The sequence below is a fragment of the Marmota flaviventris genome, chromosome 19 (genome assembly GCF_047511675.1).
Source record: "Marmota flaviventris isolate mMarFla1 chromosome 19, mMarFla1.hap1, whole genome shotgun sequence".
Classification (NCBI taxonomy): domain Eukaryota; kingdom Metazoa; phylum Chordata; class Mammalia; order Rodentia; family Sciuridae; genus Marmota; species Marmota flaviventris.
This window is the reverse complement of record NC_092516.1, coordinates 33,317,983-33,334,730: the sequence shown is the minus strand read 5'-3', so window position 1 is coordinate 33,334,730 and position 16,748 is coordinate 33,317,983. Positions and strand designations below refer to the sequence as shown.

Sequence of the window (16,748 nt, the reverse complement as noted above, 5' to 3'; positions counted from 1 at the left end):
TTTTTAAGATGAGGGAAAGGGATAGGGAGTGACTTCAGTGACAAGCATCCTCCTGGTCATTCCTGGGAAAGCCAATAAGGAAAAGGGATCTAAACACATCTCCAGGTCTAAGAAGTGTCTGCTGCCCAGGCTGGCCTGGCTAGAGGGAGCTGAGACCCCCACAGCTGGACCACCCCAGGCCACTGCCCCAGCCCAGGTGCTGCAACAGCACCATAAGGCCCTTATGTTTTCTTCAGAATTAAAACTTGATCTGTGTCCTCTCAGTGCTCTACAATGACAAAATGTAGAGATAGGAAAAGGGCTTACCATAACTAGTGAATTTTTTGTTTTGAGGCCAAGTTTTCAATCACCTGGAAGGCAAAGGTTAGGAAATGGATTTTAATAATGATTGTACAAAATTTTTAGTGCCTGTGCTCTGAGTGCAAATTGGGGGATTTGAAACTAGAATCAATTTTCTTTAGTTTAATATCAGTCACCTGAAATCAATTCTACAAAGAGGAAGCGAAAACAGAGGCTGGCACATGGCTATTTCTCTAAGTGTCCTACTAAAAATAAGTTCACATGGTGACAGGACCCAGCAGAAGAAGCATGCCCCCAGAGCCACATCCCTGAAGGAACAGGCCCTCCTCAGCCCCATCAAATTGCTGAGCATTTTCCTATTAGGACGGATCTCAGGCCACAGAAGTTAACTGAGAGTTGAATGGAGCCCAAGGACAGAAGCTTGGAAGAGAGGCAGGTAGTCAAAGGCCAGGGCAGAGGAACATGTAGAAGGGAGTGGGAGAGAGCAGAAGGGGTGTTAGTCCTCAGCCAGTGCAAGAGGGCCTGGCCACCTAGGCCAGACAGGCAGCCCATCACCTGGGCCCTCAGTCTGTGCTCATAGCAGAAACATGGCTACAAACTAGTCATCAGTGCCACTGGACTGGGGATAGAAACACAGGGCCACCACTCAGACACACAGCCTGACTGCGCTACTTGGAATGGATGAGTGGAATCGGCCACCTAATGCCACAGCAACACTGAGGTTAGCACTCAACCTACCTTCCCTTGAGCCTAGCCATCTCTGGGAGCCAGGCTAGAAGATTCTGGCAACAATTCTGGGATCCTGCCCAATACATAGATTATAAATATACCTCACTGTTTATTCCTTAAATACTACTCATCTCCTCACTTAATCCTTAAGTACCACACAGAGGTCAGAAAAGGACCAATCCAAAACCAATCCCCTTCCCCAAATTGTTGAAATATTAATGTGAAACCAATTTTAAAACATACATAATTAACTTCTTAAAAGAGGGCTGGGGTTGTCGCTCAACGGTAGAGCACTTGCCTCGAACATGCGAGACCCTGGGTTCGATCCTCAGCACCACATAAAAATAAATGAATAAAATAAAGGTACTGTGTTGTCCAACTACAACTAAACAATAAATATTTTTTTTTTTAAAAAAACAAACACATAGAGCTGGATGCAGTGGCACATGCCTATAATCCCAGTGACTGGCTGATGTAGGAGGACCACAAGTTCAAGACCGTAAGTTCAAAAACTACTGTTTAGTGAGACCCTCAGAAGATTCCAAGTTTAGCCTGCCTCACCACCTCCGCAAGACTCTCTTCAGTGCTCCCAACTCCTGGTTCTCTTTTCACTCCTACTTGCTGGGGACCATTTGTTTTTCAACCAGTAATTGAACAGTAACTTAAGGACCACTGTAGGGAAGGGTCTCTGCCTCCTGCCCAGATCTCCCCCACAGTTCACATTAGACAATCAAAAAGCCAAGATGATGTGTCAAAGTCTCTATGACAGCAGCATGGTCTTTATGCAATAAAGTGGACCCTTGTGGTCCAGCACAGGGTTGGCAAACCTTCTAACGGGCCAGAGAATGATGAAAACTTTCAGTTCGCAGGCCACAAGGTCTCTGCTGCCACTACTCACTTCTGCTGAGCAGCACACCAAAGCAGTCAACCTGGTCACACCCCCAAGCAGAGCTGACATTAAAATTTGAATTTCACATAGTATTCATGTGAAACACATTATTACTCTTTGGAATTTTAAAAAATGTTAAAGCCATTCTAAACTCGCAGGTTATGCAAAGGCACTGGCATGAGAGCTGAATTTTGCCAACCTCCGCTCCAGCCCCATTGACTCTAACCAAGCTCAGTGCTCCTCTTCATGGGCAAAAACCACCCGAAACAAGTCAGAAAGGGAGAGGAGCTGACCCAAGCATAATCAGAGAATGCAAAGAGCTACTAAATTGCAAAGGAGGGGCTGGGGTTGTGGTTCAGTGGTAGAATACTTGCCTAGCACCTGTGAGGCACTAGGTTCAATCCTCAGCACCACATAAAAATAAATAAAATAAAGGAACTGTATCTATTTACAACTAAAAAAAAAAAAATTAAATTGCAAGAGAAGACAGTGTCTACAAAGAAGGCTCCAAGACACACAGCAACCTAGAGTGATCTGGAAATAGTAGGAGCCAAAGGCCCACAGTGCAGGTGCCTGGGAGGTGGCGCACCAGTTGAGGCTGACAGCTATGTCTGTGACAACACAAGTCATCAAGTTATGACTTGGTTACACTTGGCTACTTTAAGGATTCGGGGGATTAAAGCATATATGGCAAAAGTATCTCTATCCATAAACTCCAAGGCTCTGACTATGCAGGCTCTGCAAGGTCCAATTCCACGTAACTCCTGCCTTCCACAGATGCTACAGGGTCGGGCAGAGCATCCAAACCACACAACAGAAACAGCCCCACACTGTGTCTGCAAGCTGAGACTGCACGAGACGGAGGATGACTCATTTACTCATGTAACCCCTTCTGCCACTTGAGGTCCTCTCTCCTTTGTTCCAATCACCTTTTCCAAACAAATTTATTAAGAGTTTCTATCTTCTTAATTCCAAGCTATCTTCTCTTACCCTGGCCATACTCAGACAGATGGCACCTGTCAGCCCTGCTTTCCATCCTTAAATGCTTTGTTTTTTCCTGGAAAGGTCCAATGCCTTCCAGAGGCAGGCCATCGGTGAGTAGAAAACTGCCCTCTGTTCTCCGGAAATGGTTGACAGTCTCATAGCTCATGGCCTTCATCAAGTGTAATCCTGAATCTTTCACAAAGTCCTCTGACTTCCTTGAATGTCTCTTCTTTTTCTTCTTCTTCTTTTTGTGTCTGTGGAGGTCGGCATCAGAGTACGCTACTGAAAGATCGGAATCTTGCTGATGCCTGCAGAAGAAGCAGCCAGAATTCAACAACCAAAACACAGAAGCACCTCACACGGGACTTGGCCCTGGGCTTTCATGCCCACTCAGGACTTCAATGTGCAGACACAGGTAAAATTCTTACCTAGTTACAAATGTGTTGTTCATTTGCACTGTAATGCTTTTTAATCCCAGGGTCAAAATTTAGCCAACCTGGACCCCACCTCTGGCCACCTCCACCCACCTCCAGCAGCACTCAGGAGCTGGGGCTGTGGCCAGACCACCATGGGGGTACCTGGCTAACTTCTCCTAAAACCGATGACTAAAGGAAAATAGGATTTTGTCATGTGTCTCAGGCACAGAGAAGGGAAGAAGCTTGTGACTTCCTTTCCCCTCATATACCTGCTGCCTGTTTACATATGGCTTTTGGCAACTAAAGTACAAAGTAACCCTACTGGTCACATGTGCTCATCACAGCATGTATCAGTCATTTTAAAGACAATTGCCAACCTGCTTTTTAAAAATATAAACACATTTAGGATTTGAACTGAGAAACAGAGACAGAAAAATAGACAAAGGCAGGCCAAGGAAATAAATGATATACATCTAAGACCCCCACTCTAGGCAGGCAGGCAAATATCAAAGGAACTGTGGCCTCCTGTTTTCTGCCTATCTTGTTGTTCCTAAATTTCAAGAAAATGTAACAGATATGAAAATATAACTTCATCAAATAAAAATCAACCTTGAAGACAGAGATTCCCGCCTTACATTTACACTTACTCTTAGGAGGGTTATAAAGCATTAACTGAGAAGGCAACATCATTTAAGAAATGAGGCTGTTGGCCATTACGATACAAATGCAGCTCAAAAGCAGCAGTTTTAGAAATGTGTAGAAATAGCGAAATCTCAAACCCCACAGAGATGAAGAATACAAATCAAACCAGTGCAACTGACACAGCCCTTTGCTGGTTACTGTGAGAAGTGCCGGAGGCCTGGAGCTCCCCGGGAGCTCCGTGGGCGCAGTGCCTCTGCTTTGCTCCAAGTGCGCCACCATCCTCACCTGCAGTCGCGCTCTCGATGTTTGTCTTTGGATTTCTTTTTCTTCTTTGATTTCTTGTGCTTCTTCACCTTAGGCTCTTCTAAAGGGTCCTTCTGTAAGCTTCTGTGGGCTTTCTTTTCTAAGTGACTGTCATTATTTTCTATGATCTCGTACCTCCATTTCCGCGACTTTACAGTTTCATGTTCATGAAACCGATCCGAGAGGCTGAAACTGCTGTCTTCAGCTCCCAGTGCAGTCTTCTCCTGGGGGTACCTCGCAGGGTGCAGAGGAAGGGCAGGGGCTGCCCCCACTCGCACACTGTGCAAGTGGTGCCGCTCCTTGCCCCTGGCAGGAGGCTCCCAGCCCTTCCTGCCCCTGTAGCAGTCCTTGTGCAGCCGTGCTCGGTCATGCTCCCGGCCACTGCTGTGTAGAGGCCTCCACTCCCTCGTCTCCCTGGCTGCGTAGGGGATGTACCTGTCATGGTAATACCTGCACTTGTCCCACCTCATCTTCTCAGGGTAGTACTTCTCCCGGCCCCAGGTGTGCTCGCTCTCTGAGTGGTGGTGTCTGGCCCAGTCCTGGTCTGACCCACCTCTGTTGCGAGAGTGGTGATAGCTGTACCTGCCCAGGGAGCGGCGCTCGCTGGGGCTGACCCGCTCGCTGTGGCACAGGGGGTGCTGACTCCCCTTACAGTGCTCCACTTGGTGGCGCTCCTGCTTGGCCCGCTCTCTAACATAGCGCCGCTTTTTGTGATAATGGTCCTCTGTCTTGCTCCTACTTTCCCTTGCGTGTTCTCCACTGGAGGAACGATCTCTACGGTTCCGATAATGTCCTCGATCAACTTTTCTGAGGCTACCGATTTTTTCCTTAACCGGAGAATGATCCTGAACTTTCTGTCCAACCTTGTTTTCATCACATCTCTCGCCACTGCTATGCTCGTCGCCCCCATCTGAGTGGGCTCCTGTGGTCCTGCTGTCTGGCTGGGGAGAGGTCAATGCATCTGCAGACACGCCTGTGCTTCTGGAAGGATCTTCTACATCCCTGCATCTGTCTCTGCTGAGGTAAACTAGGAGTTTATGCTCACATTCATCTTCTGAACGTACTGAGGGAGTTGGGCTCAACTTCTCCACTATTTCCACTGGTGCAGAGTCCCGTGGACTCTCAATTAACATTCCTTTCACCTCTTGGGATGGTTTGCTCTGGTCATTTGTAAGATTCTCAGTGTCACACAGGTTAGAAAGTTGATCATCCCCCATGGGATTCTTGTTGGTGTGACAAACATTGTTAATAATAGGCAAGGACTCTTCAGGTTTTGCTGAAATGTTTTCAGAGACTTCTTCTTTGGTAGATTTGGTGTTGGGGTCGGAGGGTGGCAAAGCCTTCTTTAACTTGCTGCTCAGACTTGTGACTGTCTCCACTTTTTCGTGAGAACCAGCAGTGGTACTGCCAACTTCCGGCTCTGTAGCAGGCTCCTCAGCTGGATTTATCTCTGTTCCAGTCAAACTGCAGCCCCACCAAAACAGAGAAATAAACCAGGAGTTAGCCTGACTTCTGTACAGGTTTTTGTCATTGGCTATGTTTGCTAAATATTTTTTAACTTTAAGTATATCTGCCTGAAACCTAGTAACAGGCTTATTTATTATCTCTAAAAATCAGAATTTTTTTTTCCCTTTATTGAATAAAATTTGTATCTAGCCTATCTCCTATCCTATTTTTCAGCAACAAGGATTCTGCAGTTCTAGAATCTTCCTATATCCATATATTTCTAATTCTTCTTAAGGAGTAAATCTAGGGCTGGGGTTGTGGCTCAGCAGTAGAGTGCTCGTCTAGCATGTGCGAGGCCCTGGGTTCAATCCTCAGCACCACATAAAAAAATAATAATAATAATAAATATATAAATAAAATAAAGGTATTGTGTCAAACTACTTCTAAAAAAATAAATGTTTTTAAAAAAGTAAATCTAAAACGATAACAAAAAATTATACTAGGGTCACTAAGTTCTCTAGATCCCTTCTCCCTTTCTCTTAGAGCTTCTGAGGCAGGGGAGCTACCTCCAAATAGAACCAGCAACTCCCTGAATTATGGAAGCCGGGGAGGACTCACTGAGGCTTAGGACTTTCTGTGATAAATTCACCCACCCTTAGCAGCTGAAGAGCTTCTGGCTCATATTCCCAAGGCTAGTGACAGCTGCCAGAAAATAATAAAATACCAGCAATCTCTACTTTTTAGAGATAACCCCTGTGACCTGTGAAGTCACCATGGAGACACTGTAGAAGAGGACTCTCAGAGCTCAGCACATAAAGCAGTACATGATTGGCCATACTACATCATGGGCTTGTTAGTGTCATCTATAATAATTCCCAGGCACATCAGAGATGAGGACCACAAAACTAGACTAGAAAAAACACGGAAAATCACTGTACAAGACAGAGTGTTCCAGCTACTCTGTCTTTAAGAATGAGTATTCTTTGCCTAAAGGACCCAATTCTGCTTTAACAATTAAACCTCCCTAACACAGGTTCTCAGTTGGGGAAGCTGGCAGGTATTTTCTGGGGTAGCCAGAGTGATGGGGGAACCCCAATGGCACAGGTGCCACACATGGAGAAAGAATCCTCTATCCTACATGTTCTCACATCTGCAAGGGTAAAAATACCAGTTGTGTTATTAGCTCATTTTCCAAAGACACTAAATTTTCTAGCAATTCAATTACGATATAAAGCAAGAGATGGATGGTCATGCTATGATTTGGTAAGAACTTCACCAAAAGTTTTCATCAAGAGAGCCTGGTACTCCTGATGGTGAATCTGTGCATGGCACTTAGTCAGTCGACTTCAAGCTGCATTGTAAACAGCCAGGTGCACAGCGCACCTGTGCACACATGCCAATACCTGAGTACTCCATATCCTGGTGCAGCCTTACCTGGTGGTTTCCACACCGAAAGTGCATTTCAAACCCCTTCCATTTTATTCCTGAGATAAGTTACAGTCAGGTCAATATACTGAATTTGTGTGGGGGGACAGGACATGGGACTCAACACTAGGCATTCTGCCTCTGAGCTACATACATCTCAGCCCTTTGTTTTGTTTTTGAGACAGGATCTAAGTTGCTAAGGCTGGCCTTGAATTTGCAATCTTCCTGCCTCAGACTCCTGAGTAGATTATAGGCACGAACTACTGCACCTGGTGATACATTGACTTTTTTTTTTTTTCTTTTTAATTGAGTGTCAAGGCAGGATATATTTTCTTTGAATTTTAGATTTCTGGAGGGGCCTTCAAAGAACACTTGCTTTCTGATAGAGTTGCAAACCCCTGCCCTATAACCTTAACACAGCTTTACCTGCTTGTCTGTCATTAGAAAGGTGGCACTGGGGGCTGGGTTGTAGCTCAGTGGTAAAGCGCTCGCCTAGCACGTGCAAAGCCCTGGATTCGATCCTCAGCACCACATAAAAATAAATAAAGAAAATAAAGGCATTGTGTCTAACTACAACTAAAAAATAAGTATGAAAAAAAAAAAAAGAAAGATGGCACTCGATATCAGATTCAGAAGTGGACCAAAAGCATCACTGGTCAGAGAGAGCATCATCAACGGGATTGTGCCATGCTGTAATGACTGAATCCCACAGAGCGCATTTTTTTCTTACTCTTCTAAAATGCAAATAACAAATCCTATAGACTATTATGCAAGTCATTCCAAGATTCAGCTGGGTGAAGTGTACATATCTGCAATCCTAGCTATCCAGGAGAGCTGAGGTGGGGATATCACGAGATTGGGACCAGCCTGGGCAATTTATTAAGACCCTGCCTCAAATTTTTTTAAAAAATTAAAGATAAAATGGGCTGAGGATGTAGCTCACTCAGAGAGTGGTTCTGGCTTCAATCCCCAAATCATTCCAGGGTTCAAATTGTTCAATATAAGACTTCTATGGACATTATTGGATGTCATACCATGAAGTTCATTTCCTCGTAATTCATTCTTTTCTTACCTTGTTTCATCTATTGAGCCTTTTACTTTGTTGCTAAGTTTGAAAGTCTCTAAGATTTTGTCTTCTGGGAGAGATGGCAAAGGAACAGGCATCAACTACAATGAAAAACAAAGACATTTTAATTCTAGCTGCCAGCTCCATGATCACTTAAGTCTGGCCAAGTGAATGGCCAAGAATGAGACTCAAAGCAAAGCCTCTTCCACTCACTCACCTTTCCAGGAAGACCATTTGCTTTAGAAAAGGGATTTTCTGAGTGTATAGTAGGCTGGACTTGGCAGCTGGCACCTTCAAATGATAGGCCATTTTCTTTTGGGTTGCCATCTGCACCATTAGCACCATTTAAAGTGATAGGTTCTTGAAGCTCATGCTGAGAAGCCTCATCATCTTCGGCTTCTTCACCAGCAGAGTGAGAGCTCGTCACTGTACCCACACCATTCTCCTTGGCCAGGCCCTTTGTTTCCTCGTCAGACTCTTCGGATGACTCGGCACCATAGGGGACCAGCACACTGGAGCTCAGCTTAGACTTGCCATTCATCACTGGCTTGGAGCAGGATTCACTCGGAGAGATGGGTTTTGCTACTTTATTAGAAATTGACATCGTAGATGCATTCGAGGTAGACTGTATTGCAGAAGAATTAGTAATGGTAGAAGAGGGAACAGGCTTGTTAGGAGCCTCCAAAGAATTGTTGTGAAGATTAGACTGAGACTGACCTTGGCGAACTGGCAACTTGTTGTGAATACTTATGGTAATTTTTTGTTTCTTGGGATGTTCTGGAATAACTGAGGGCCTGTTAACTGACCAGTTTTGAACAGAAGTGGAAGCATTAACAGGACCAGCCCTGTTGACACTGGGATTTCCATTAGGACTTGACATGGAACTGCTTGGTGTTTCCTTCAATGGCCCAGTTCCATTCAAGTGAGGTGGATTCTGGAAGGAAAAAAACCATACTCATGTCAGTGCTCCAAGAACATGGTCCAACTTGGCTGAGGGCACTTCCCATGTGGGCCTTGTTATAACTTATAGATTTCACATGTCTAGAAATACCACTCTTTTCTTTTCATCTGCTGCAACCCACATACACCTTAAAAGGCCCTAGTTTTCTGGCAATTAATTAATAAAAAAACAAATATGTTTGCCAGATCACAATCCCCAGACCAAATTTTTCTATTTCCCAGGTCACTCTGAGAAAGTCACACATATTCTCCTCAGCTGGGTTTCCTGGGAGGCCCATATCACAAAGACAAAAGTACCAGGAAGCAGGAATCACCACTGGCCTCAAAGCTAAGGCAGGCTAGAACAACCCACACTAGACAACCCCAGCCACCAACCCGTGTCATCTCCCGGTTCTACTTGTGCAGGTCTATTGCTCCAGGTTCCCACTACTGGTGCTAAATCCCTGTGAGGACCTGGATGAAAGCTGGTTTACAGATGAAATCATGTTGGGCCTTCACAATGTTTTCTTAAATATTTGAATTAGTTGTTATTTTAACATTGGAAGGTTTCATGGTAAAAACCAACCCAACAAACAATTTAATAAACCAATTACAGCTGTTCCCTTCCAGAGTCATCTATACTCTGGTTTTCCAATGCCCTAATGTCAACTCTGAAGAAGAGCCCAACTCAGAAGCCAGCTGCCTGCCCAGCTCACAAAGGCATTGGATTCTACTACTACCTAATGTCCTTTAAAAAAAAAAAAAAAAAAAAAGCATCTAACTAGAAAAATCTGATAATTCAAATTAAACTCAACTGGGAAGTTGTAGAACACCACAACACCAGTGACATGGCTTAGTCCCGACAGGCTGCTCACAATTTCCTGTGAGTCTGGCAAGTCAGGCCCCATTCTGCAGACTGCTTCATACAACAGAGGTACACAAGCAGTCCTCCTGACAGGACCATCAGATGCAAGATCAAATTCAAGTGGACAGCAGACATAAAATGCCACATACCTGAAGTAGCTACATGGACCCTTTGTAAAAGGGTCACTTTTCTGGTATCCAACATTAAGAACCCAAATATCTTACCCATGGAGCAGGAGTCCACAGTGGGAGTTGACATTTAAATATACTCACACCCATACCATCTTCTTGATCATTCTATTCATGCTAAAGTTTCTGTATACTTGCCATTATTTTGTAATAAAGGGCTTGAATCAACTTTAACAAGAGATTCAGTTGTGCATGAGGACATAGCAACTACTTTAATGTTAACTTGAGGGTTCAAGGGTACATTTTTAAAATTAACATAAAAGTTATATTGCACCTATGAATATTACCTTTATCAGGTGAGAAGGAAGCTGTGGTCCAATAAACCCTGGCGTCGTGGCCTGCTTGTTGGTAACAACCCGCTGACTAATTACTGGGCGGGGAGAGGACTGGCCCGGGCTATGGGTGGAATGAGTAAGTTCACCTCCATTTTTCACATCATGGGACCTGAGGACAAAGAGTGATATGACTTAGGGTGAGGAAGGACATCTCCTTAGAAGAGACTCACTTACAAAATCAACAACACTTAACCCCTCAGAAACTAATGGACAAATGAGTGCTTTTATGTCACTCTGTACAGAGCTATACATGTTTTTTCCTTTAGGTCAATGTTAGTTGCTCAGATCAGGACACAACAGGGGCAACTGGGTAAGTAAAATGGCATTTTCCAACACCACCTCCTCAACCTTGCCCCTCAGCAGCAGCTTCCATTCTATCTAGTGCTGGATCATTGCCGCCCCCCACCCCTGTTTTCATTCGTATTGTTGGTTTTCACTAGTATTTAGTATTCCTAAAGCATAAAGGGGCGGGGGGCTTTATTAAAAAACCACTCTCAATTGAGCATGATGGCACACATGCCTATAATCCCAGCACTTCAGGAGGCTGAGGCAGGAAGATTGCAAGGTCAAAGCTAGTCTCTGAAGCTTAGCAAGATCCTTTCAAAAAATTTTGAAAGGCTAGGGATGTGGCTCAGTGTTTAAGTACTCCACCCCTGGGTTCAATCCTGGTACCAAAAAAAAAAAAAAAATCACTCTCAGCAAGAGAATTACAAGTTCAAAGTCAGCCTGGGCAACTTAGCAAGAGTCTGTTTCAAAACAAAAAAATCAGCCGGGCACAGTGGCACACACCTGTAATCCCAGTGGCTCAGGAGGCTGAGGCAGGAGGATCGAGAGTTCAAAGCCAGCCTCAGCAACAGTGAAATGCTAAGCAACTCAATGAGACCCTGTCTCTAAATAAAATACAAAATAAGGCTGGGGATGTGGCTCAGTGGTCAAGTATCCCTGAGTTCAATCCCTGGTACCAAAAAATCAATCAATCAATCAATCAAAAGAGCAGAGGATGTGGCTCAGTGGTAGACTGCTCCTGGATTCAATGCCTAGTACTAAGAAAAACAAAAGAAAAATTACAACTGTGTAATATTTCAACACATGGCTATCTGTGATCATTTTGCTACTGTTGGACATTTTAGGATATTCTTAATTGTCAGCTATTAAAAAGGGACACCTTGAGGGACGGAGTGCTAGGCCAGCCTGCTCAATGCCCTGGATTCCATTTCTGGTATTGCAGAAGAAAACAATAAAAATAAAAAACAACAACAACAACAAAAAAACCCACGGGGCATACTGGAGCATGCATCAGATTTCTGCAAAAAATGGAACTGATAAATCAGATCTTACAGCTATAACAGGACAGCCCCGAACACTGGTGCTAGTGTTGGCCCAAGCTGGTACTTGACTGGCAGCCTAAGCTCAGCAGTGAGGTGATGGTGGCTGTGATCACAAAGGATGCTCAGAGACCCCTTCCCAAGGCCACCCACTGCCCTCAGTGGCCCCTGGCCCACTTGTTTTGCCACCAGCAGCATAAGCTACCCTTCTAAATTGTCATCTTTCCTTTCCTCTCTACCTTTTAGTGCTGTGTTGCCAAAAGAGCTGGAAACTAAGGCCAACTCATAATCCATACCCAAAAACAACCTGCTCACTCTCCAGGCCATTGGCAGAGCTAATCTTCAAACTATCATTAGAAAGAATAAATAAATAAATAACTTAAAATTGGCTAGACATATTGGCCAATTTTAAGTTAATTCTAACTACTCAGAAGGCCAAGGCAGGTGAATTGCAAATTCAAGGCCAGCCTAAGCAACTTAGACCCTGTCTCAAAATAAAAAATAAAAAAGGCAGGGGATATAGTTCAGTGATAGACTGAACCCCTAAGTTCAATCCCCAGTACCACCAGAAAAAAAAGAAAAAGGTGGCGGGGGTGGGGAGGCTCAAAAATTGAATTTAAATATGTTGATGAGAGGAAAGAAATGGTGGAACAAAAAATTTAACAACTTGTTTTCATGACAATACCTGATATAAAAGAGCACATAAGCTTGTTGGCTGAGTACCGATCTAATATCACTGGTAGATACAATGGAATCATTCATTTGATACCAGAGGCCATTACTAGCCTGCAAAAGAGTCAATAGAGAGATTAGTTATATTCACAAGAAACACAGTCAAGAGACATTAAAGAACAACAGGTTAACCTAAGTTTCACAGATTAACCATTTAAGTTCTACTTTTTACTCCCAAGAACATTAGAGCTATCTTTTGGTACATATGTGAAATAACTGACTATTAGCAAAATCCATACAACTTACTTTTATGTAACAGAAGTAATGGCCAGCGTGGCAATTAAAACCAGTGTGCACCAGCACTGCATACAGGACATAAATAATTGGTTCTCCATTTGGTTGAGACATGTATGGACGAATATCAAGATATTCAGGATATTTCACATCCTAAACAGAAATGAGAACAGGAAAACAGAATGTCATTTCTAAAGAAACACACCATCCATATATTCAAGTGCAGAACATTTAGAGTGTCCTGGAAGAAGACTCAAAGGATACTGCATGCTGTGATGTTACAGCAAAACCCCAATGCATTTAGCCACCTTTTCAAAGGACACAATTAACCTAGAAAACACCTGAACCTAAGAGCATTGAAGGCAGCCCCTCTGTCTTTTATTTCCCTTCAACAAGGAAGATCCACGTTCTGTGAATCCATCAAATCTACCAGACAATAACAAAATGACAACTCTGGACATTAATCACAACTTATTTTTATTTTAAATAAAAATAATTTTGGAATATATTATTTATTTTTCTTGCATGCTGTTGAATTTTTTTTATCATATTCAAATTTCAGTAAGTGGGAAGAAAACAGGAAAATTCAGTGTACTGAAAAAATCAGAAAATAAACAAGAAAATGAACTAAGACAGGGACATCTTTGGATTTCAAATTATACAAGCTGTTCCTGTATCCCCTCATTACCATGGATACCAAAGAACTGACTATGAAGCCCAAATGCAGATAACAGTTACCAATTTTATCACTAGAAAGTCCAGCCAGCTGAAGCGTACACTAAAACACACACACTCATAAGCACATAGTCCAAACTACTGGCACAATTATTTGATCTTTTTTTTTTTTCTTTCTTTTTTTCCCCAGCTACCAAATGCTGGAAGAACTCAGAAAATTGATCTAATGATTATTCACTTAAGTCATTTATAACCTTTAATAGTTACTAACACGTAAGCTTTGTAAGGTTTCACATAAAAGATTATTAACATACCTTAGCAATTTTTCCACCAGTAAAATTTGCAAAGCGTTTCAGAGAAAGTGTAAGAACATTAGAAGATCTATGTATAGTGAACCTCTTTGAAGCTGGAACCATCTTTTTACACCTTGAAACACACAGAAACAAACGATTAAAAAAATATGAATTTTTCCAGTGTTTTAGTCTTTCCTTAGTTATTTTTCTACAACATCCTAAATGAAGATTCCAAAATAAGGATACTAAGATGAGAAACACCAGCACCTTAAATCAATAGTGAAAATATTAAATTAAAAATACCAAACTGCCTAAAAGCATGAAGGAAGGAAAAATAGGACAATGCCAAAATACCAAGCCATGTAGACTGCCAATAGGTTAACTCAGGCTGGAGGTGTTGCTCAATAATGGAGCACTTGCCTAGCATGAATGAGGCCCTGGGATGCAGCCCCCAGCACTGAAAAAATGATAATAATAAAAAACTTATAAAAACTTAAAAGCTAATAAGAACCAGGACAATGGTGTACAACTATAATCCTGGCAACTCAGGAGGCTGAGGCAGGAGGATGGAAAGTTCAAGACCGGCCTCTGCAACTTAACAAGAGCCTGTCCCAAAATAAAAAGGGTTGTGGATATATCTTAGTGGCTGAGCATCCTGGGTTTAATACCCAGTACCACCCCCCAAAAAAAAAAATTTTTTTTTAAGCTGGCATAGTTCTGTTACAGCAGATAGCAAACCCTATCCAGATATAAAAGGAGCTGGGTTGTGGTTCAGTAGTAGAGTGCTTGCCTGGCACACGTGAGACACTGGATTCAATCCTCAGCACCACACAAAATAAATAAAATATTTTGTCTAGATATAAAAGGAAAAAAATAAAAGACTAGAAATTTAAAACAGGAGAAAGTGCCATAGTATTGGCAATAAGGGAGCCTTCTCTCCCCACCCCCATAATAAATATATAATGAAAAAAAGATTTCCTATATTACCTGACTATAAAGTAGAAATCTACTTAAAACATATGAAAACAGGGCCTTCTTAAAATAGGCTCTTTTTACTGCCTGGACAAATATATTACTGAATAATCTAAATTAGACATTACCCCACACTCTGGGTACTGATAAAAGAGAAAGAGATCCTTAGCTCTTCTGAGAGTAAGTGACCCCCACCCTATTCTCAACCTTTTTCTAACAGGAAAGTCAATGAAAATGCTGCTTGACAAACTGTTATCCCATGCTGTGAGGTCCTGGGAGAAGACACTAATGTGTGGAGTATGGATGATATTAGCTTGCTTTCTCCCATCCAACTGGCCCTAGAGTAAGGTGCCAGTCCTCCAAAGGCACAAAGCTGCACATCTTGAAAGAGTGGAAACATTATACATTCCATGTTCTGGCCTCTAGTGGACAGGGAAACAGCATCTCTCCAGATGGCATTAAAAGCTTAAGGCAGGGCTAGGGTTATAGCTCTAGTGGGTAGAGCACCTGCCTAGCATGTGAGAGGCACTGGGTTCGATTCTCAGCACCATATATAAACAAATAAATAAAATAAAGGTCCACTGAAAACTAAAATAAAGGGGCTGGGATTGTGGCTCAGCGGTAGAGCACCTGTCTAGCACGTGCAAGGCCCTGGGTTCAATCCTCAGCATCACATAATAAATAAATTAATTAATTAATAACAAAAAATTTTAAAATAAATAAATAAGTAAACAAGAAAATTGAGGTATTATGTCCAACTACTTCTAAAAAAATAAATATTTTTAAAAAAAGAAAACAAAAAGAAAAAATTAGAAGGAATAAAGCTTAAGACAGGGGGCTGGGATGTTGGCTCAGGGGTAGAGTGCTTGCCTAGCATGGGTGAGGCACTAGGTTCTCATCACTGTGATCCTCAGCATCACATAAAAATAAATAAAATAAAGGTATTGTGTCCATCCATCTACTACTAAAAGTATTAATAACAACAAAAAAGCTTAAGGCAGCTTAGTGAGCCATTTGAATGCACCAAATTCTTTCAAGCCAAGTCTCCCTGCCACCCGCACTGTAACAGCCAGCAACAAGAACTAAAAAAGTTACCACCCATCATACTTGCTGCACTTGTAGGAGTTTTCACCATCCAGCTGTTCTGGTTTCACAAACTGCTCCAATGCCTTATTAACACTTTGAGCAGCCTGGGAGAAAAAAGCATAAAGACCATATCACTACACACCACCACAGGTTGAAAAACAAGAGCAGGAAGGAGGGGGAGGAAAAGAGAACATGTGAGCAAAAGACTCACACAGAAAAACAAATATGAATTTTTATGTAAAAGATGTTTTTTTACGGTGATATCCACATCTTCACACCAAATTATTTCTCCTTCCATTAAAAATACAGATTAAAGTAAACAAAAATAAGTAAAGAGGTTGCTCACCACAGCTTTATTTAGAATAGCATAAAAGTAGAAAACAGCAAGGAACCAGATAGGTGAATTATGGTATATCCTCTTACTGGACCACCACAAAACTGCCCAAAGAACACACTGATGTGGAAGGTCTCCAAGCAGAATTAAATAAAAATAGCAAGTGGAAAAACAGACTAAGTCATAATCCCACTTCTATGAAAAGGAAGTCATCTATTCTGGAGCAGGGTATATATCAAACTACTAAAGAACTAATTATGAAAGCAAGGTTTTACATATGTCTGCAAAGCTTCTTTTTATCATTAACATGTATTACACATCTGTAATCAGAAAAATGGAAACTCAATAAAAAAAAATAGGAGTTAAAATGCAAGAAGCAAAACAGTTTCTAAAAAATAATAAACATCTGGACTGGGCTTGTGGCTCAGTGGTAGAGCGCTCGCCTAGCACATGCAAGGCCCTGGGTTCGATCCTCAGCACCATATAAAAATAAATAAAACAAAGGTATTGTATCCAACTACAACTAAAAAAATAAATATTTAAAAAATAATAATAATAAACATCTAAGTT

General features: G+C 42.2%; 2 protein-coding genes across 5 annotated transcripts in view; one reads left to right on the top strand and one right to left on the bottom strand.

The window, feature by feature from the left end:
* Positions 1-3,937, top strand: part of Cyth3 (cytohesin 3) — a 93,157-nt gene extending 89,220 nt beyond the window's left edge. Inside the window, exon 14 of the mRNA XM_071605525.1 lies at positions 3,165-3,937. Within this exon, the coding sequence (XP_071461626.1) occupies positions 3,165-3,207 (43 nt within the window). The 3' untranslated portion in view covers positions 3,208-3,937. The remainder of the gene's footprint in view (positions 1-3,164) is intronic.
* Usp42 (ubiquitin specific peptidase 42) overlaps positions 1-16,748 on the bottom strand; it is a 47,628-nt gene that overhangs the window by 1,776 nt on the left and 29,104 nt on the right. For 3 of the 4 annotated variants that reach the window (XR_011705482.1, XR_011705484.1, XR_011705483.1), the window contains 9 exons: positions 15,866-15,948; positions 13,808-13,919; positions 12,831-12,971; positions 12,538-12,638; positions 10,480-10,636; positions 8,418-9,134; positions 8,207-8,301; positions 4,246-5,727; positions 307-3,210 (listed from right to left, as the gene is read on the bottom strand). Coding sequence is in view for 1 of the 4 variants with exons in the window: in XM_027953282.3 (XP_027809083.1) it covers positions 343-350; positions 2,909-3,210; positions 4,246-5,727; positions 8,207-8,301; positions 8,418-9,134; positions 10,480-10,636; positions 12,538-12,638; positions 12,831-12,971; positions 13,808-13,919; positions 15,866-15,948 (3,198 nt within the window). In the remaining 3 variants the exon portion in view is untranslated. The remainder of the gene's footprint in view (positions 1-306; positions 3,211-4,245; positions 5,728-8,206; positions 8,302-8,417; positions 9,135-10,479; positions 10,637-12,537; positions 12,639-12,830; positions 12,972-13,807; positions 13,920-15,865; positions 15,949-16,748) is intronic. The other variant, XM_027953282.3, reaches the window with a different exon arrangement.